Source organism: Onychostoma macrolepis, chromosome 11 (assembly GCF_012432095.1).
Source record: "Onychostoma macrolepis isolate SWU-2019 chromosome 11, ASM1243209v1, whole genome shotgun sequence".
Lineage (NCBI taxonomy): Eukaryota > Metazoa > Chordata > Actinopteri > Cypriniformes > Cyprinidae > Onychostoma > Onychostoma macrolepis.
Window position 1 is genome coordinate 19,091,268 of NC_081165.1, and position 21,611 is coordinate 19,112,878.

The 21,611-nt window shown below is 37.4% G+C and overlaps 1 protein-coding gene across 3 annotated transcripts; it reads left to right on the forward strand.

Moving 5' to 3' along the window:
• Positions 1-2,366: 2,366 nt before the first annotated feature.
• Positions 2,367-20,490, forward strand: mdm4 (MDM4 regulator of p53). 3 transcript variants are annotated; one of them, XM_058791185.1, is made up of 11 exons: positions 2,367-2,790; positions 3,164-3,258; positions 4,201-4,275; positions 4,381-4,514; positions 5,035-5,084; positions 5,545-5,609; positions 6,834-6,939; positions 17,414-17,574; positions 17,711-17,899; positions 17,985-18,053; positions 18,352-20,490. In XM_058791185.1, exons 2-11 carry the CDS (start codon positions 3,178-3,180, stop codon positions 18,919-18,921), a joined length of 1,500 nt encoding a protein of 499 aa, XP_058647168.1. In that variant the 5' UTR covers positions 2,367-2,790; positions 3,164-3,177; the 3' UTR covers positions 18,922-20,490. The 3 variants fall into 3 exon arrangements, with proteins under 3 accessions (XP_058647168.1, XP_058647170.1, XP_058647169.1); XM_058791187.1 differs by having other exon boundaries at positions 17,726-17,899; XM_058791186.1 differs by having other exon boundaries at positions 2,367-2,593.
• The last annotated feature ends 1,121 nt before the right edge of the window (positions 20,491-21,611 follow it).

Below are 21,611 nucleotides of genomic sequence, written 5' to 3' on the forward strand. Positions count from 1 at the left end.
TATTAGGTTGGGTGTCCATATTAGAGATAATCACCATGTTTAGAATGAAACCATCATATTTAAAAACATGATATTAATCATATCATATAATGAAATATAATTTGTTGTTACTGCTGTAAATATAGGTTATTCAATTATTGGATCTCCTTCAATACTTTCAAAATCTTTACTTATTAAAATTATTTTGATCAGAAAAAAGACCAGAAAACATTGTTTTAGCTGAAGTATTTGTATCAATACCGTGTGGCACCTCATACATTTATACGATTTTTAAACAAAATAACTTGAATTATTTATTTTCACACAAAATCTGTTGCTCCATTATATGTTCAATACAACGTATATATTTTTTTCTGCAATTATACATTTTAGGCGCAGTGAATAGCACAATTTTTCTTAAGGTGGGCCTTTAGCCCCGTTGTACCCTAATCACATTCCAGAATAAATCCAATCTTATTCAGCCTTGGTTGAGCATTACCAAAAATAGAACAACAACAACAACAAAATAAAGTGTCAAAATAAACCAAATTATACCAGAAAGAAAAATAAGAACATAGGATGCTTCAAAAATAAAATGCAACAAAAAGGGCTTTTAAATTAAATTATACAAATCCAACAGAGAAAAAAGACTTCTGGGCTTTTTTATTCTTAACAAATTTTAACGATTTATATAAGAGTTTTACCTCTTTACACCATTGGATAAAGTTGGGTTTAGATTTAATCCATCTGCACTTGTGAATAAAAAACTTCCCAAAACATACCAGGAAATTAATAACAAATTCAAAATCTTTGTTTTCAAGAAAAATACCAAACCCGAGTACCTTCACATTGAGTGGCGGGAATTCAACATCCCTAAAACAAAACCAGTTTTGCATCTCTCTTCAAAAAGGATTGTACTGTATCACACACACACACACACACACACACACACACACAAAACACATGATCTAAAAAATTTCAGTACTTTTTTCACAAAAAACACAATCATTTACATCAAAATTAAATTTTAATTAGTAGGGTAAATCTAATTGTAATTATTTCAACCGTATCAAAATCTTTAAACACATATAGAGTGGTGGAACTATGATGTCACTTTGTAGGCGAAGCACTTCCGGTTCCATCGTCCCATAGTCAATGGGTTTTGTGAATGGGATTTTGGTTAAATCCCTTAAATAAGGTCCGTGGTTCTCACAAGCTCAAGATACTTTCACGTTTTATTCTATGACATAAAACGCACCAGTTACAACTGTTTTTAAACTGTTATGTTTCTTAAAAAAGGCGGTTGCTAACAAGTTGCTAAATGGGACTACAGGCGCTGTCTGAGACATTCAAGGTCATCACGCCGAAAAGTTTACCAATTACAGTATTCTCCAATTGTAGTATAATTTGTAATTCAATTTATTGTAGAATAACCAATGAATAATTTCCCGCATTTTATATTGTTGTTCAACAATGTTTTTTTGCTTTGCCCCGAAATGCGACACAAGTCTTCAGAGGGAAGAAGCTCGAGTTTATCGCTTTGATGCAGAGACTCTGGGTTCGGACCATAAAGTAAACTCATATTACGATTAATCCATGTAAACACCACATTTACCGGCTTTACGTGGTAAAAGTGAAACTTTAATGATGCATAGTGCTTAAAGCCAAGTTAAAACTAAATGTTTACGGCCACAAGAAGCTTTTCAGGGAGGATAAAATAACATTTTGTGTACCATTCCTAACAAAACGATAGCTGAAATGTGGTACTTTGTTCACTAAAATAAGTTTAATTTGACCATATCCAAAAACTCATTCACTCTGCTGTTGTTTAATAGACTAAATGCACTAGTATATGGAGACACGTTTTTAATTCAAATATTCATATTAATCAAGGATTTATTGACTTTTAATGCACCTAATTTCGAAATGTACAGAAATACTTGGTTTCAAATGTCCTTTAGTTAAGATTATTTCATTTATTCACTATACTATTTATTACTAATGTCTCATTTCAGTTTTAGTTTGGCTCTAGTTTTGTATTTATTCCAGTTTATATGAAACTGTTTATGTAGCGTGGATTAACATTCATATACAGAGTAAATCCTTCATATGTTAAAAATAAGTTGTCGGGAGCGCGGTGGTGCTGTAGTTAGTTTATAGCCTAAGTTTAGCTTTTTAGTTCTGGCGCTTTTATTTAGGCTTAAAAATTCGTCAAAGTTATATTATTTTGTGAAGATTATCTTGATGGACAAAACGTGTAAGTTTCATGAACTGTGATTGAACACCGAGTTTATTTGTTGCGATTATTATGTCTATGGAGGAACCAGTTTCATGCTAACCGCCGATCCACCTACAACGTGACGTCATAGTTCCCCCACTCTATTTCCGTAATTGTATTTATTTCTGAGGCGCAGTGAATGTCACTATATAGCGCCGCCGTTAGACACAAGAAAAAGGGAACTGCGTGAGGTCTGGCAACCCCGATGACGACATACACCACGTCAACTTCAACCGACTGCAACTGTTCAAAAAACCCCACACACCTCTCCCTTTCTTTACGCAAATTCCGATTCTTTAAAAACTGGAAACCATGTAATCGTTCACAGATAACACGGTGAGTGTGAATGCACTACCAGCACGATCACGCGAGGTCTAGTTTAAACATTAACGGCTCTTTTGCTTCTAAATGTCGCACGCTGATAGCTCGCGCACGTTAGCCTAGCATCCTTGTTTCAACCTCGGAGAATTGAAATTAACCCAGCCAACTATCACAGTTTACCTTATTATCCAAATGCAAGAACTAGGATAATGGTAAGTAAAGCATTTTCGTCTCCAACATGTTCTGTGCGCGTGAGATGGTATAGATTTTTTTCGTTTCTTTTGTAGTTAGCTGATGGCTACATTATGACGCCCTCAGGAAAATACATTAGCTTTATTTATCTTTTTATTTTATTTTATTTTTTTATCATAGTGAACACTCGAGTGCACTATATATATATATATATATATATATATTATCATGCATTTTATTTCTATTGAGCTGTCACTCTCGATCTGAACGACATCTATGATGTCCAGAAATGCTGTCTTGTTAGACAGCTCACTAGGTTTTGAAAGACAGCCCTTTGTTGGTATAAATAAAACAGACGTTGGCGTTGTTCTGAATATAAATGTTTCCTCACAGTTCTTACGTCAATCATGACCTCATTGTCATCATCATCATCTCAGTTAACGGGGTCAAGCTCTTCATGCAGGACTCTTCCAGGGGAAGGGACTCAGGTGAGCAATAGATAAGCACTTTTACTATATATTAACTCTCATACTTGAGGTTTCATAATTCATTTACTCCCGTAAAGCCTGATGTATGAAACAACTAGAAGAAAAATCTTTTAATTTTATTTGTTTGTTATTTTTAAGAAATATAACTGTTTGTTGAACAGACAAAATATATTTTTAAAATGTTAATGCATATGTGTTTTATGTTTTGTGTCTTATTTGATATACGTCAGGCATAGGTAGTAAGATATGAGAATATGGAGCTCTTACTCATTAAAAAAACAAAAAACACCTGTTTTATTCAGAGGCCCAAACTGAGTAAAAATAAGTGATTTGGGGGGGATTCGGTTAGTAAGGTGAATTTCTGATTGTGATGTAAATCAATGAGACTTTTATGCATATAAAATGCGTGTAGTTATCCATGGTCTCTCGGTCTTTCTAATAATATGACTTAAGATGCTATTTAAGTTATTTTATATTTGGGAAAGGAGGAGGGGGGCAAACATATAATGCAATATAATATTTATTGAGAGCTGTACAAAAAAAATAAAATCCTCACAAGCCTGTTGTATCATATTTAGTATTTACACTTTAACATGATTCTTCTTCTTAAAAAAAATAAATAATAATGTATGGATAATTCTGTACACCAGTCAGTAAATGTACTTTTTAAATTATTACTAACAAGTTAATCTTACGTTTACTTTATACAATTTCAAGATCATGAACAAGATTTCATACCTGAAAGTGGACATTTTTACACTTATACTATATTTACTTACTATAAAAGTAATTATCAATCATAGGGCGTGTAGTAGGTTGTGTGCAACAGGTTTTGCAGCAAAGTTTTGATTATTTTATAATTTAGAAGCTTTAGAAGTTCATGTATCAAATATGATAAAGTAGGCTTCATACTGTTAAACATGAGGCTTCTTGATTCTGCAGGTCCATCCCAGAGCTCCTCTGCTGCAGATCCTGAGAGTAGCAGGTGCTCAGGAGGAGGTGTTTACCCTGAAGGAGGTGAGGCGTGTTTATGAGCTGACCTCTGCTTATTGACGCATGCTTTGGATAAGAGTTTGAACAGCTTGATAAGGTACATTTAATAATGGTGGTGTTTTTAATTAGGTCATGCACTACCTGGGACAGTACATCATGATGAAGGAGCTGTATGACAAACAGAGACAGCATATTGTCCACTGTCAAGATGACCCACTTGGAGAGCTACTGGAAGTGGGGAGCTTTTCTGTTAAGAACCCCAGGTGAGTTCATAACTACCAGAAAGGAGATTTAAATGGCAGAGAAAACAGAAAGATGTCTCTCATTTGTGTTTGGTTTTTCAGCTAGTTGGTTGGCTGATGACCAATATAAACCATATACACACACACACGTTTACTTAAATTGCAGTCAAATACAGCTGAAAATGTGCTTTATCAACTGATAAGTTATTAGTATGTTTCCAAATTGACACAAGGGGGCGCTAACATTCATTTATTCACTGACCCAAACCTGTTTGACTACTTCTGTGGAACATAAAAGAATGTTTGGAGAAATATCCATACAATGGAAGTCAGTTGTCACCAAAACCAACATTCTTCAAAATATCTTTTTATTTTCTGTAGAAGAAAGTAAGTCATGCAAGTTTAGAACAACATGAAAATGAGTAAATGGTGACAAGAGTTGTCTTTTTTTTTGGATGAACGACCCCTTTAACAGCTCTGAATACCTCGAGATAATTAACATATATCAGGTATTTACGTCTTTCTTTTCTGCCTTTCATAGCCCTGTGTATGAGATGTTGAAGAGGAATTTGTTTATTTTGAATAATTCAGGTAAGTCCATTCTTCTTCTTGTTGAATTTGATCTCCCAGAGATGCATATTTTGAATGATCTTGAATGACTTGTCATACAGTCATTTAGTCCTTTTACGCTCTTGCTTTGTCTCATTTTGATTAGCCCCACCTTTCGTTTTAAAGGTGTGTGTGTGTATGTATGAATGTGATGTGTGTGCTACAGTGGGTATGTAAAAACTTTTTTTTTTTTTTTTTTTTCCTAACTTTTTCATTGTATTATCAGGTTAGTGTACTGTGCAATCTTCATACAGAATCTTGACTTGACGTTAAATACTTGACTAGGTTAAATAAAAGATTAAATAATAAAACTAATATTTATTATAAACCCCATTTTCCACCACAGATTCAGGCATTACGTTTGGGCCAAGTGTGCTTGGTGAATAAAGGGCAGGTTTTTTTCTTTTGTTTGTTTTGTTACTATGTCTTATTTGAAATACAGATGCAGCAAAGAATCTTTCAGTCGGCAAGGATTCTAATGAGTCTCCAAGTGAAGATCCTGGTCAGGTAAAACTAAAGCATGGTGCACAGGAGAAACAGTGTCCGCTACTCCTCTTCATGGCAAACAATTGATCAGAAAATCAAATGAATCTTGATCATGATAAATCTAATTTATTGATTAATTTTGTTACTTGTGATTTCTTTGTAAATGAAAGGCTGACAAATGTGCTTTGTGCAGGGCATTTTGAGTACAAAAAGGTATTGTATTTTTTTTATTTCTATTTTAAGATGATTTAGGTCATTATATGGGTGCTTTTTCAGCAATCAATACTTACAGCCTTTTACATTTGTCAGCTTTTTCCATTTTTTTTTTTTTTAATGTGCGCTCTAATCAATGTTACTTTAATGCCCATAATTGTCTTCTCAAGCTTTCACATCTTTTCTTTACATTGTAGTTGCTCAGACTTTTGCTACAATGCCATTTTTGTGTGTAGAATTGCATCATGATCAGTAGCCTGTTTGCCACGAAGGGGAAGGCGGCAGCTGTCTCTGCCAGCCGTATCTGTACAGAGTGGCACCGTCTCTGTACTTCCCCACGGCCGGCTTGGTCTGGTGGTCCTTCCGGAGAAGCCACCAGCATGGGCCTGGCTGCTGGGGGACAGAGTACTTGTCTCTGTTTGTCACTCAGAGTTTCCTTCTCTGCATCGTTGCTTCTTTCGGAAGGACTGCAGCTTCCTTCTCAGTTCACTGGCCCTTTTATCCACTTTTCCCTCTGTCATACACCCATCCACATTTAACACCATTGGCATGACGGTTTACGGTTGTGAGTTGGCGGAATTAAGTTAGGTGGAGTTGGGAAAAGCAGTCTGGGAGGAGGTGCCTGGTACCGTCATGCGTTTGTGCTAGACTTTAAATAGAAAGGCTTTGAGTGATTTATGCTAATAATATGAACTTTAAAAGGTGTTATTCTGGATTGGCTTTTTTTTCTCTAATAATTATGCATTACTAGTATTATTGGTGAGATGTAATTTAGATACAAGGTGTCTACTTGATTGTTGCTACTTTATTTGCACTTACAGCTGCAGCGGTGTCTAATATCTCCATCATTTGTGACCCATTCTAAGCAACCTTATTAGAAACTTCCTATTTTTTTCCCCTCCCACAACTTGTGAGAACTTGGCCTTTGTTGCCACACCCACGGGTGCCTGCTGTGAAGGAACTGCTGTCCTACCAAGTGTCATGTCATTACTGTATGCTGAATCGAATTTTTTTTTTCCCCTTACCGTGTAGGTTTCCAGTGGGTCAATTAGCTCTGGACAGGCTCTCATTGCTGGTAGTTCCAGCACTGCTGCAACGCAGAGCTGCTCGCAACGCAGGCCACGTGATCCTGATGAAGGTCAGCATGAACCACCAAACGCACTTTATTTTAGAAAATACAGTCATGGCCGAAAATATTGGCACCCTTAGTAAATATGATCAAAGGCGGCTGTGAAAATTAATCTGCATTGTTAATCCTTTTGATCTTTTATTAAAAAAATTCACAAAAGTCTAACCTTTCATTGGATAATAAGAATTTAAAATGGGGGGAAATATCATTGTGAAATAAATGTTTTTCTCTAATACACATTGGCCACAATTAACGGAACCCTTTTATTCAATACTTTTTGAAACCTCCATTTGCCACATTAACAGCTCTAAATTTTCTCCTATAATGCCTGATGAGATTAGAGTACACCTGACAAGAGATCAGAGACCATTCCTTCATCCAGAATCACTCCAGACCTGTTAGATTCCCAGCTCCATGTTGGTGCTGCTTCTCTTCAGTTCACCCACTCATTTTCTACAGGGTTCAGGTCAGAGGACTGGAATGGCCAGCAGAAGCTTGGTTATGTGCTCAGTGACCCATTTTTGTGTTGTTTTTGAGGTTTGAGTTTGGTTTATTGTAGTGTTGTCAAAAGACCCGGTACTTCGGTACCAAGTCGGTACTAAAAAAATGAAAACGTCATGGTACCAGGTTTTTTTTTTTTAAGTTCCGGTGGTACCGAGTACAAAGGCCCTAAATCGCAACATGGACTAGTATCTGTAAATATTAAGCCGCAAAAGTCGATTCGGATATGAATCCCCGATGTTCTGCGAGTCTCTGTGTGAATGAGTGAATGGCAGAGACGCGTTTTTTTGTTTTAAAAATTTAAATTTTTTTTTTTTTTTTACTACACACACTGAAGCGCGCTTGATGCTCGTGGTAATTTCATCATCTGCCGTCTCAATGAGGACATAATACATAAACAACATCTCCAGAACTGCTCTGAGAGTCACTTTGCGAGCATTCTACTGTTTGAGTAAAACCTGTCATATCATATAGCTACACACAGAAATTTAAAGGTATTCACGGCAACCCGTCAAAATAAAAGTTTATCTTAAAGACATTGTGCCAGAAATATATTACTATTATTTAGTAGAATGTATGTGATACTATTACTACTGTTGAAAAAAATTTATATTTATTTTTAAAGAAATAATCGCACTATTTCTTCCATATTTAAATTTTAATAGTAAATCCCCTTTATTTACCAAAAAAATAAAATGTTTAAATTTAATTAAAAGACAAATTACTGTTTACTGTTTTTCATACTTTTATTACTTGCGGAAAAACTTGAAACACAATTTAAATAAGTATAAAGAATGGCATTGATTTTTGTACATTTTATTTTTGTTTGACTTGATTATTAAAAATAGTGTGTTTTTTAATTAGCATGTGGTACTGAAATTGGTACCGAGAACCGTGGATTTTCACTGGTATCGGTACCAAATACTGAAATTTTGGTACCGTGACAACACTAGTTTATTGTATGGCTGGAAGATCCAACCATGGCCAATTATAAGATTCCTAACAGAGTCAGTCACTTATTGATTTTTTTTATCTGTAGGTTTTTGATAGAATTCATGATGCCATGTGTCTTAGCAAGATGTCCAGGACCCCCAGCAGAAATATAGGCCCACAACATCAAAAATACAGCAGTATATTTTATTGTATACATGGGGTACTTTTTATCCCTGTGTTCACCAAACCCATCTCGAGTGTTTGCTGCTAAAAAGCTCATTTTTTTTAGTTTCATCTGACCATAGAAGAGAGTCCCATTTGAAGTCGTGTCTGATAACTGAATATGCTGGAGTTTGTTTTTGGATGAGCAAGGAGAATTTTTCTTGAAACCCTCCCAAACATGATGGATGATTAAGGGAATTTGGGCTTTGTTTTCCTCCTATTTATATTTCTGTGAAACAGGAAGCCATGGCCGGATAATTTCATGTTCATAATCACCCTGGAGTGCTCAGAATTGTGAATATGAATGGGAATATACTAGTGCTGGGCAGTATGACCAAACATTTATATCACAGTATTTTTCAAAATTCTAACGGTTTCACGGTATATGATGGTATTTATTTTTTTCATGCATGACCGGGTGTTAACCACATTTTCTACTGATTGAGAGAGGAAAAACTGCAGTAGATTGACTTTGACTTAGAATGCCCTATTTTACGGTCATGATGAGCAAATATTGTAGAAAAATTCCACACTAAATGGTGAATAAACACGACTCATTAATACGTTAAGCAGGAGTCACTCATTTATAATCGCGACATTGTCTGATAAAATCAACATGCATCTAACGATACACTAGACTATGCGGTGGTTTTGGCTATATTACTTTGTCTCATGCAGTGCACTGCCTGCGTCTGAGTAACAAACAAAAAAGGTGCATAATATTAACAGACGAACTATGCTCATATTTATAAGTCCAAACAGTCAGTTAGCGGCAGGTGCTTGGAAACGCTGTTTTGTACTCATATATTGACGAGTCTGCTGCGGTACGGCCAGCTGAATGCGCTTCTGCTCTGCCGCTCACTGCACAGAACAGATGCAGAGAGAGGCGACACTTCGCCGGGAGCGTCAGACCTCACACTCGCGGGGCAGCACTGGCGACATCTTCCAAATGAACCGTAGCTAAGGTTTATCCAAATAAGTCGCTAGGCTTGTCAGTTTGTATATTCTATGGAAAAAAAGCCGCTAAAAGGGTCTTAAAGTTGCTAAATATAGTGCTAAAGTCACGCTCGTGTGTGAGACACTGGAGCTGATGGCAGCGGGCGCTGGATATTGCAGATGAGTCCTTCTGTGTCATCACGTTCTACAGCTTCAGAACTTTACCGCTTAGTAACACAAACGTATGGAAGAATATTCAGGACTTTTTTCAAAAGCAATTGCAAATTGTATTTTCAATTGCGTTTTCCACATGTGGGTGCATAAATTGTGACAATCCAAATGCAATTGCAAATCTTGCATTACCATTTGCATTTTTGCTTTCGCAAATGCACAGTGACTGCCACATTTCAAATGAAAAAGCAAAGTCCATTTGCAACAGTATTTCCCATGTCTTACGAGTTATGAGCCTGTCATATTTAAATAGCAATATTAATTACCACATTTGCTTTTTCACTCTCTCTGCGTCGTGCATGTAACCTGCCAAAACTCAAATGGAATCGCAATTCCTTTTGAATTTGAATTTCCGATGTCTACACGGAAAGCTGTCAATCAATGTGAGGGGGCGGGACTATACTAGGGGGCGTGTTTGTATTGGGAGGTGACGTCACTCACAGATGACTGTGCCGAATGCTTTGATCTAGGGCTGCACGATATATCGTTTCAGCATCGCTATCGCGATATGCACATCCGCGATAGTCACATCGCATGATGTGCGATTTTTAGTATACTTACCGTTATATTTATACTGATCGTTTTCGCGACAGCTATCGCATCACGCCACCCCGCGACGCACTGTCTTCACTGGACGCGAAAAAGCGACCGTTGCAAATCCTTTGAACTTTGTGTCAGTACGTCATAAAAAGAATGAGGGATTTCCTCGCAAGGATTTGCCGTGTCGCGCCGCACCAGTGTAGACGGCATCACTGATTATAATGGGTTCTATTGTACTTTGTCAGCGCCCTTTGTAGACACGGTGAGAGTCACTCAGATATATGTGAACACTGAATTCCATTCAGTTCCGTGTCTATTTGTGCCTGAAATGACACATACGCGCGAAACTGTCAAAATGCATGTCTCTGCAATAGGGTTGTTCCGATTCCGATACTAGTATCGGAAATTCCACCGATACCACAGAAAATTCTGCCATCTGTATCGGCGAATACTTGATCCCAGGTACCGATCCGATACCATTCTTAAACAAGACCTTTAGTTATGCGCGCTGGCTTTGCTTAACGCTGCAAATCGGAAATCAATTCTTCTTTGCTGCTCAGAATGCAAACACAGGAAGCTGTGCTGTGTTGCCACAAGCAACCACTATTTAGAGCAGCGAAGAATAAATACAAACGTGGTAGCACATTGCCAGTAAATCACTCGCGTATGTGACTAAATCATCTATAATGCGACTAAATGGTATATAATATTAGCCACTGGCTAATAAATGCTCAGATTTTACTCTCCAGTGTGTGAGTTGGAGGCTATATATAAGATTAGCACAGATATATCATCACTCTCCGAACACTCTGACTGAGCGCTTCAGAGTTTCGCTCTCCGTCAAGTGATCTGTGCTATTTATCAGTTCATCTGAATGGATGCAGCGCACCTGTATTTGACGTACCGTAAGCTCTAGTGTGAAATTCACGACTCGCCGTCGCTTTGCTTTTGTCCTCACACGCAATGAGAGAGTCTTAGATGTAGCGCGTCAGTTCTGCATGGTATGTAAACGATATTCTTTGTTGTATTTTCCTGTCAAAATAACGGAGTTCCTTTTGGAATTCTTCAGCTTTTAAGAACTGCCGGGATCTCCCGTAGTAGGCGGAGCTAATACGCCAACGACAATCTCATTGGCTGGCGCTCACCTATTATCGTCCCTGGTTTGATTTCAGCAAATCGGTTCAAGCGAATGCAGACAACATGATTAATATTCATGAATCCAGCAGCTCATTAATCCTTAGTGTGTTTTATGTTGTTCTTAGTAGAATTCATAGTATTATTATCTTATCAGTATTATTGATAGTTTCCCCCCCATATTTTACAGAAACACTGAATGACCAAAAAAGCACCACCACCAGTTCCGTTAAAATGACTGTATTCATACATGGTTACCAAGTTTTAATTCTAATTGCTAAAGTTATATCATTAAATAATACTTGATTATCATAATAATTATCATAGACTGACTGATGTTAAGAGTGTACTTTTAGATATTTAGATAGATGTGCCATTTAAATAGATGTGCCAGCATATGGTGAAGCACACCATAAAATAATTGTATCAATTCATACAGGGCTAGTAGTACATACAGCTGTATTACCAGATACACACCCAGGTATCGGATCAGTACTCGGTATCGGCCGATACCCTGAGCCTAGGTATCGGAATCGGTATCGGGAAGGAAAAAAGGGTATCGGAACATCTCTACTCTGCAAGTATCCTTGTAAACATAGTTGCTTATGGCTTAGGTGAAGGTAAAAAATTGATAAAGAAAATGGATAGTATAGGCTCACAGCAGTTTAATGTTCCTAAGGCTTTCAGTGTCATGAATGTTAATCAAACAGCAAAACACAGAGAAAAATCACTTTTGTAGCTTTAACAGATTTATTAGATTTAATTTATACAGTGTTATTTTACATTTGATTATTCAACCAGTATACCTGAATACTGTTAGACTTACTGGAAAAAATATAAAGCACTGTTTATTTATTTTATATCTTTGTTCTATTATATTTATCTATGTTTGTAATTTGTTAATTTTTCTATGCTGATTTACTCATCTACAATATTTTTTTTCCAAATAGAGCTTTTCAAGTCATCTGGAGTTTTTTGTTGTTTTTTTTCATATCGCAATATATATCGCAGAAATACAAAATATCGCAATGTGAGTTTTTTCCAATATCGTGCAGCCCTACTTTGATCATTAATCAAGGTAATCGGTAAAGGCTCCGCTAAAGGCAGCTGCCAATCAGTTCGTGCCTGTGTGAACGAACAGACAACCTTCTTGGCACAATACATAATTGTCTTTATTTTTTTTTTTTTTTTCCAAATGCAGCGATTATACCCTGCTAACAGCGGGAGCAACAACGGTACGCACAATGGGTCAATATTCACTATTACCCAAACACTTTTCACCTGTCTCAACATCTCTCACTGTTTCTCTCACTCCGATTGATGCAAATCTTTTATGTCCACGTATTAAACTGAGATGATGCGCATCAAAGTTTTAATGGAAAAAAGGAGTTTCAAACAGTCCTCATCTCTGCCGAAATGCCTGCTAAACACAGCTCAGTTGTGCAGCGCGAGAGATCAAAATGACGGAAACGTGCAAAGTGAAAGTGCAGAAAAGCAGTGTCTATTTCATGCACAACTTGAACAAACTTCAACAGGTAAAGCTGTCAGCTGTGTGGATATTGGCAATATCGTTAACAATTCTCGTTTATAATCATTACTAATATGGCTGCTTGTTATCAAGATCTTAGTCTATATGCTGAGTTCTGTAAATGCGTGAACTTCATATTAGCCTGTTTGCAGCGCACTTGCCATCCAGTAATCACAATAAGCTTTGTTACTTTTTAATTAACAAAGTATCAGCTTTAACATTCTGCCAAATTCATAACAAAATTCATAAAATAAATACTGTTTTGGCGCTCTTTAATGCGGCAGGCGCAATCGCTTTAGCACCTGAATTCAAGCGGCAAGTCAACCCATTATATCTTTCTCTATTATAGTATGAAATGAATGTGAATTAATATCAAAAGGTAGGCTATTTTATAAGAGAGCCTACACTTATTGAAATGTCTCATGTAATCGCTCATTCTGTGTCAAACTGGAAATCTTGTAAAGCTTGTAAACAATGCCATGTAACAATACCTAACCACTGGCCATCCATAAGCTCATCAGTCAGCTAGAAAAATTATTATAAAGAGGAGCATTTTGCTATATTTATTCGCTCTTGCTTATTAATATTTTTACTTAACCTGTTGTCTACATGATAAAAAATGCAAAAACCGACTGGATGTGTGAGAGATTTGACAACATTTCTATAGGATGCATTGAGGAGAAGCCCAAACTAACACTGTAAAAAGCGATCATTTGACTTTTCTTTAAAAAATTGAGATAACCGGGGCTCACAAAATCGCGGGGCTATTGCGTTTTCCAGTTGGGCTACCAAAATGTATCACTGCCCTGCCCAACAGGCTAACTTAAATACTGTGGGTCCTTAAACACCTCTCACTTTACTTATTTAAAACTTTTTATGGCCGTAAATTTTATACATGTTAAATGGTATAAGAAAAGTCTTAATTATAATTTCAAGAGGTCTTACAGTTGGGGATGGAAAGACAAGAACCACGATACAGCTGGATTAAACTTCAGAAGGCAATGATGTCATTGAATAAATATGAGTTTGGTGTAGGGAATATTAACAAGTCCCGCCCATTTGGAGCTGGCTCCAACCTCCGTTTATACCCATCTCGGAGAAGCCGCTATATTTGCTTCTAAAAGCGCCAACTTAATGCATAATTCAAGAAATACATTAAGTGAACTTGACAATTCTGAGTTACTCTGACAAATAACAGTTTGAAAATGTGTTGTTCACTTTTTATTTTAAGTTGGACCAACTTAAATTTATTAAATTGCAATTACTTAAAAGTTCTTATGGTCCATGATATTGGTACAGATTCTGTGTAATGAACAATTCTTTGTGACTGTATATTTCAAGTTGGAAAAGACGTTTAGTTCCCACTTTAAGTGAACCTTAGTTCCCAGGTCATCTACAAGATGGATTAAAATGCTGATAAAGTCAAGAAAAGAGTAGACAAACACATGACTGTATGATTGAAATGTTAAAAAAACAAATAAATAAAACATGTTTATTCTGTGGCACCTAAAAAAAATTATTTGGCGCCTAAGTTTTTTCTTATAGGAGCCAGTGGCTCCTTACTCGATTTTTTTGTCTGGAGCCCTGTGTTCCATACAAAGGGCATTAAAGTGTGCGAGACGTGAATTTAAATTGTATTTATTTACAGAGGTATATTATGTCACACTTAACACTTCTCTAGTAAGTTTTGTCTGTGTGTGAAGACGCTGCGCAGCACAAATCCGTGAGTGAATGTTCTGAAGTGAAATAAACTTAAACGGATTTCTCCTGCTCAGGGAGTAGAGAGCAATGAACACTGTGTAGGGAGCATGTCAATTGGAACACAGTTCATGCACGGAGCTCTCTTCTAACGAGCTGGTTATTTTAACCGAGTGTGTTAACTAAGCGAGACGCAAAATATGCAGAGCGGGGGGCATGAAGACTGGAACTGGGAACCGCTGGGCTACATCATGTGTCATTCACCGGTGAGAAAACTTTACAGCACAGTTAGTAAAAATACTACAATACCAAGAAGGAAGATCGGGTTGTTGATGTTTGCCTGCCATTCTCTCGCTCTGTCTGCACAGCGCGCGTGAACGCACTGATGACGTATCCTGTCTGCGCGAACAGGGTGCGCAGTGGTATGCTAATACCTATGTTGACAGGCAGGTAGGAAAGACAATTAAAACATTCGGACCGAGCATTTTGATTGGACAAACGTTTCTTGGTGTGTATATATATATACACACACACAAATACATTTAGACCACTTAACTTAATGATTGCTATCAGGATGTGAAGAGACTTTCAACCAGAATAACAAAAAATGTTTCTGAAGACAATCACCTATGACACCTTTATTGATACAGTTGTTGTCAGATTTCTTTGGTGATTTCAAATATGAAATTTAATTGTAAGCTTCGTGAACAGTTTTGGAGAATTTGATGTTTCCCCGTTCAAAGAGATAGGAGCTGCACTTGGATGCCCGAGAGGCATTTCAAAGATGGCCGCCGAGTGACATGACTTGTCTTAAAGAGACTTTGGCTATAGTTGATACGGTATACAACTCCCCATCAGTAGTTCTATACTGCCACCTGCTGGCGCAGTTGTGTAACTTGGAGAACAACTTTTGTTATGTTGAGTTCGTGAGAAAAATAAGTCGTGATAACTAGAAAACAAGAAGGGAAAAAAAAAAATGCATGGCCGCTTAGAACTTCCGTAGTAATGGAGAGCGCATCACCTGCTTCAAGATCTTTTACTGTTTGCACTCCGATTGAGGCACATAAACAAACAGACAGTGCAAATCTGCACATATTTACCTATTTGCCACCTATATCTTTTTCCTATCTTATAATAAAGCACCTGCCTCAAGATCTCTGTCTGTTTACACTCCAATTGATGCACGTAACAAAACAGAAAATGCTCCTACTCTGCCTGCACAAGGAGAGTCTTCACTTTACACCAATGATCTAGGCACAGCTGTCACAGAACATGCCACAGCCAAAGTGAATTAATATTAAAAATCATGTGCATCAATCACAGTGTCGGGTGGCTGTACACAGTGAGAGATCTTGAGACTTGCGCGACGCCTTGGTGCCACGGGACATGTGCTCCATAACGGATTAAAACTGTTAAAATATTAAATAATATAAAATATATAAGATGGAAGATGGGTAAATACATATAGATTGGCACTGGGGTTTTTTTTCTTTCTTTCAAACAGTAAAAAATATTGAGGCAGGTGTGACATGCTCTTTTCCAGATTAAAAGGAAGGAATTAAATGTACTGTAATAAGTGTAGAATTGCACTGTCTGTTTACTCATTTGCATCAATCGGAGTGAGAGAAACAGTGAGAGATGTTGAGACAGGTGAAAAGCATTTGGGTAATAGTGAATATTGACCTATTGTGCGTACCGTTGTTGCTCCCGCTGTTAGCAGGGTATAATTGCTGCATTTGGGGTAAAAATACAGAACTATGTATTGTGCCAAGAAGGTTGTCTGTTCGTTCACACAGACACGAACTGATTAGCATCTGCCTTTACCGATTACCTCCATTGATTTTAAGGTTTTTTTTTTTTTTTTTTTTAAATGCTTTATTAATTCAATGCCACAAGAACATGAGGTATTACATATTCACATGATCAAATTAACATTAGCTGCCAGAGAGTCCATTGATCAAAGCATTCAGCACGGTCATCTGTGAGTGACGTCATCTCCCAATACAAACATGCCCCCTAGTATAGTCCCGCCCCCTCACACTGATTGACAGCTTTCCGTGTAGACATCGGAAATTCAAATTCAAAAGGAATTGCGATTCCATTTGAGCTTTGGCAGGTTACATGCACGACGCAGAGAGAGTGAAAAAGCAAATGTGGTAATTAATATTACTATTTAAATATGACAGGCTCATAACTCGTAAGACATGGGAAATACTGTTGCAAATTGACTTTGCTTTTTCATTTGAAATGTGGCAGTCACTGTGCATTTGCGAAAGCAAAAATGCAAATGGTAATGCAAGATTTGCAATTGCATTTGGATTGTCACAATTTATGCACCCACATGTGGAAAACGCAATTGAAAATTCAATTTGCAATTGCTTTTGAAAATAGTCCTGAATATTCTTCCATACATACAGCTGTGTCCTCGCCACAATGCAATAGTGAAAAGAGACCCGCATTCTGAACGTTATTTAAATAACACCGGTATTCGGTATGAACCGGTATACCGCTCAGCACTAGAATATACTTTAGATATAGTATATATTTTACTCATAAAAATTTCTAGGGGTGCCAGTAATTGTGTCCAACGTGTATTTCAAAAGGATTAACAATGCAGATAAATTTTTACAGCCTCCTCTGATCATATTTACCAAGGGTGCCGATATTTTTGGCCATGACTGTATAATCAATGTCATAATTTCCCTAATCTTTGTAATTGTAATTTGTATTTTAAGATCAGATATTGATCTATCCTTACAGACTCCTCAGACGGCTTGCCCAGGTCTGCTTGCAAACGGCCAAAGCTAGACTTTACTCTGGAAGAGTGGGACCTTTCAGGGTTGCCCTGGTGGTTTCTAGGTAACTTACGAAGTAATTACACTCGCCGGAGCAACGGTTCAACGGATATTCACACCAATCAAGTAAGAGGACACAATACCCAGAACATAATTCATATGGTCATTTTCATGAAGAAAAACAAGAATGTAAAAAAATATATATATTATTGGAGTTAAGTCATTGTAGTGAGACTGTCACACAACTAGACTGAGGGAACAGCTTTCTCCCGGACAGGACGAGGACACGGCCATCGTTTCTGACACCACAGATGATCTTTGGTTCCTGAATGAGGCAGAGAGCGAGCAAGTTAGTGTGGAGATGAAGGAGGCAGTGCTGGAGCAGGGAAGTGATGCGGAGTCCCCACATGAAGAAGAGGAGCCCGGGAAACAGGGTAAAGATGACAGGAAGGTAATGTTGTTTTATCTTTATTGACTGTTTCGTTTTAACATTGAGTCATCATAACCAGCTAAATGCAATTCACTTTCACTTTCAGATGCAAGAAGATCGGGATGATGACTCTCAGTGTTTAAGTGACGACACTGATACTGAGATCTCCACACAGGTATATGTATAAGAAAAATAAAATGGTACTTTTGCTGTTCTTTATTAGTGATCAACCATTTTTAAATGGCCAATGCCGATGCTGACCTACTTACTTAAAGGAATAGTTCACCCAAAAATGAAAATTCTTTCATTAATTACTCAGTTTTATATAATAAAATTAATATTTAAAAGGTACGATTTAAATAACTGTTTGTGTATATTTAAGTTGATCATCTTGCATTGTTCTGTTTATGTTCTAAAATAGTTAAACATACATGGAAGGCATATCTTATTCAAATGAGCTCTTCTTCTGGCAGGATGCGTGGCAGTGTTCAGAGTGCCGCAAATTTAACACCCCTCTACAAAAGTACTGTATGCGCTGTTGGGCTCTGCGGAAAGATTGGTACAAGGATTGTCCTCGTCTTGTGCACTCCATCTCTGTGCCAGACATCCCCGCCTGCAGTTCACGTCCTGAGAGGGATGAAGACGACGAGGAGGATGATGATGGAATCGACATGCCAGACTGCCTTAGGACTGTGTCTGACCCCGTCGTCCTACCCTCGCACCACGTCGCTAGAAACATCACCCCATCATCCACCTCCTCGTCTAAAGGAAAGGCTCCTTCCCAGCTTCACCACCACTTACAGGAGAGCTCAGAGGGAGACAGCCAGGACACGCTGGACATGGAGACTGAATGCCATCCAGAGGCCATACTGGAACCCTGCAAGCTGTGCCGAGTGCGACCGCGCAATGGCAACATCATCCACGGCCGCACAGCTCACTTGATCACCTGTTTCCCCTGTGCCCGCAAGCTGCACAAATTTCATGCTCCTTGCCCAGGCTGTGGCCAGGTTATACAGAAGGTCATTAAAACCTTCATAGCATGACTGAAACATTTTAAAGGCATGCGTGTATTATAAACACACACTCACATACTAGTTTGAAAAAAATGCTCCCTTATATGGAAGAAGGCAGAGAGACTGACAAACTATTGCTGGGCTAAAATGAAAGCGCAGTGTATCAGTGTAGTACTACAGTGTATCTATGACAATGAATTATATTGTATAGTACAAATCGAGTATATATAATGTACAGAATATAATTTAAAGAAACTGGTCTCGTATTGTTTTGTTAGCTTAACAAAACGTGATCTCTTTGCATCTGCTTAGCATCTGTAAGGTGAAGGAGAGGGTTATCTGCCTTGATTTGCTACCGAGAGTGTGAAGGTGTGAATCATGAGTCAAAAATATTAACAGACCCAGAAGAAATGCATGGCTTTAGTATTTGTGCCTGCACGAAGAATTAAAATCCTAACTTTTACTACTTTAAACGGACCGGATAGTTTGATATTGCGCTTTCAATGTACTTAACCGTCTTTGGTTTTACTTTATTTTAAAAGACTAGAATATCTTTTTTTTTTTTTTCCCTTGCAGATTTCAGGCACTTAAAGACTAAAGCTCTAGGAATCACTGCTCTGTGATATTTATTAGGCCTGGTGAAGGGTTTTTCTTTGGACAGGTGCTTTAAACGGATTATATGACAATATTTATTTATTTATAAACTTGACATCAAATGGGATGACTAGTCACATGTCATTCCTGTGCTATATGGAGAGAACCGGTTGTATTACAGATGTGAAGTATTAAACTTTTCATGGATGGGAGCTACAATAGAAAAAAGTAGTTAGTCCAATGGCCATGGTTTTCACTTCCTAACACTTTGGTTGCTGAAGATGCTCAGTTCTTTCCTTCCATTGTTTGTTTGTTTTTCTATGCCTGAACAGATCTAGTGTATGATTTGAGGACAATTTGTTCTCTGTCTCTTCAGGCTTTTGCCTCTCATCCACACACGTGCCTGTTTTATGAAGGTTAAGGAACTGCCAGGTGAGGTGGCGTTTATGGAAAAAAGTATTTTGAAAGCAAAGTCTACCATACTGCCATACTTTTTTTTTTTTTTTTTTTTCTTCCTCAAAATGGTCATTGTACTTTTGGCAGTGTTAAGTAAAATTTACCCGAGTTATATGGGATTTTAGGGTTATTCTCTGCTTTAATTAGTACTGTGTTGTTTCCCTTAACAAAGTGGATTCAGTCTCTGTTGTGTATTAAGCGCAGCAATTGAGGACTCTTTGAAAAGGAAATCTTTGCTTTTTTTCTAATAAATGCTGTTATTTAACTTTTTGAAGATGTCAATCTAAATTTATCTTGAACTTTTTTTGGTGTGGTACAAAGACTGCTGTTTCACTGCCATTTTATGCCTCATAGTATGTAATCGAAAACAAATTCATTCTAAGCCAATGCAATTATATAATGAAGTCTATTTGGTTGTTTTGTTTGTTTGCTTGTTTGTTTTACCCAAACCTGGTTTCTCAGACTTAATCTGAACAGTCATTTTTGTTTGTTTTTAACTGTAAAATAAGTAATGTAACCAATGAGAATAAATGCTGTTTTTCAGTTTTACTTGCAGCTTCATTGCAGTATTTTCAGTTTATTTTGACAGTTTATTTCAGAGCGTAAATCAGTGACTTTTGCACCAGTTGTTACTGTCATTTCATGTTACCAAAGAAAAAAAAATTAAGTTTACTTTTTTTCCCTACCACAAGGGGACAGTATCAGCCTTTCAGTTTGTAAAGAATCATTTGAAACCATTTTGCTTTGCTGCCTTTTGACTTTGGTCTTTGAATATTTTGAATAACCCTTTCTTTATTTAAATTGTTTATTCTCAACATATAAAAGCCAGCTTGTTCATAATGCATATTGAATCCATTGTTCATGTGCTTAATGTGTCTCTGTGATCATGTGAATGCAATTCAGCTTGTTTCTGTCTATCAGGCTTGTCCAATGGAAGACGCAGTGATGTAATTGGAAATCAATAAGGGAAGTGTCTTGAGGGGTCAGTCTCATGCTGAGGGATAATTGGGTTCTTCCTCTAATCGCACCTCTAATCTCTCACCATCTCGGGTCTTCACCGTAATGGGCCTACCATCAGGTTAGATCTGTTAAACTGACAGTAGCTGGTCACTGAGAGGTTCACACATAAACGGCTCAATGTCCTCGGAGAAGGACGAGACCATTAAATGCCTAGTGTTTCAAGCTTCAGTTTTACATGTTCTTTGCATTTGTCATGCTTTTTGATCTCCTGATTATTTTCCTACTCTCTATTTCTACAGTTTATTTTTACTTCTCCTTTACATGCTGTTTACACTGACAGTTTGTGTAGGCACCAGACTGACACATTTATGAGTGTTCTCTTTGTTTACAATATGAAGCTCTAAGAAAGATGTGTTGATTGAGAAACTGGTGTTGACAATGTGTGAAAATGATTTGACCACATGTGTCCAGGTTGTCTGCTAGCATTTTCAGGTTATTGCATATTATTTGTATTTTTTTTCCAGGTGCAGCCAGGCTGAAATAGTCATCCATTGCTGTCATGTATGCAGAGACAATAATGTGAATTTCATTAAGTAAGATTCCCCCAATGATAAATACTTATTAGAAATCCTGAAATAGCTTGATGCATTGACTGCTAATGGCACAGCTTAGCTCTGCATGTACAATGAGTCATATACCCATCACACAGG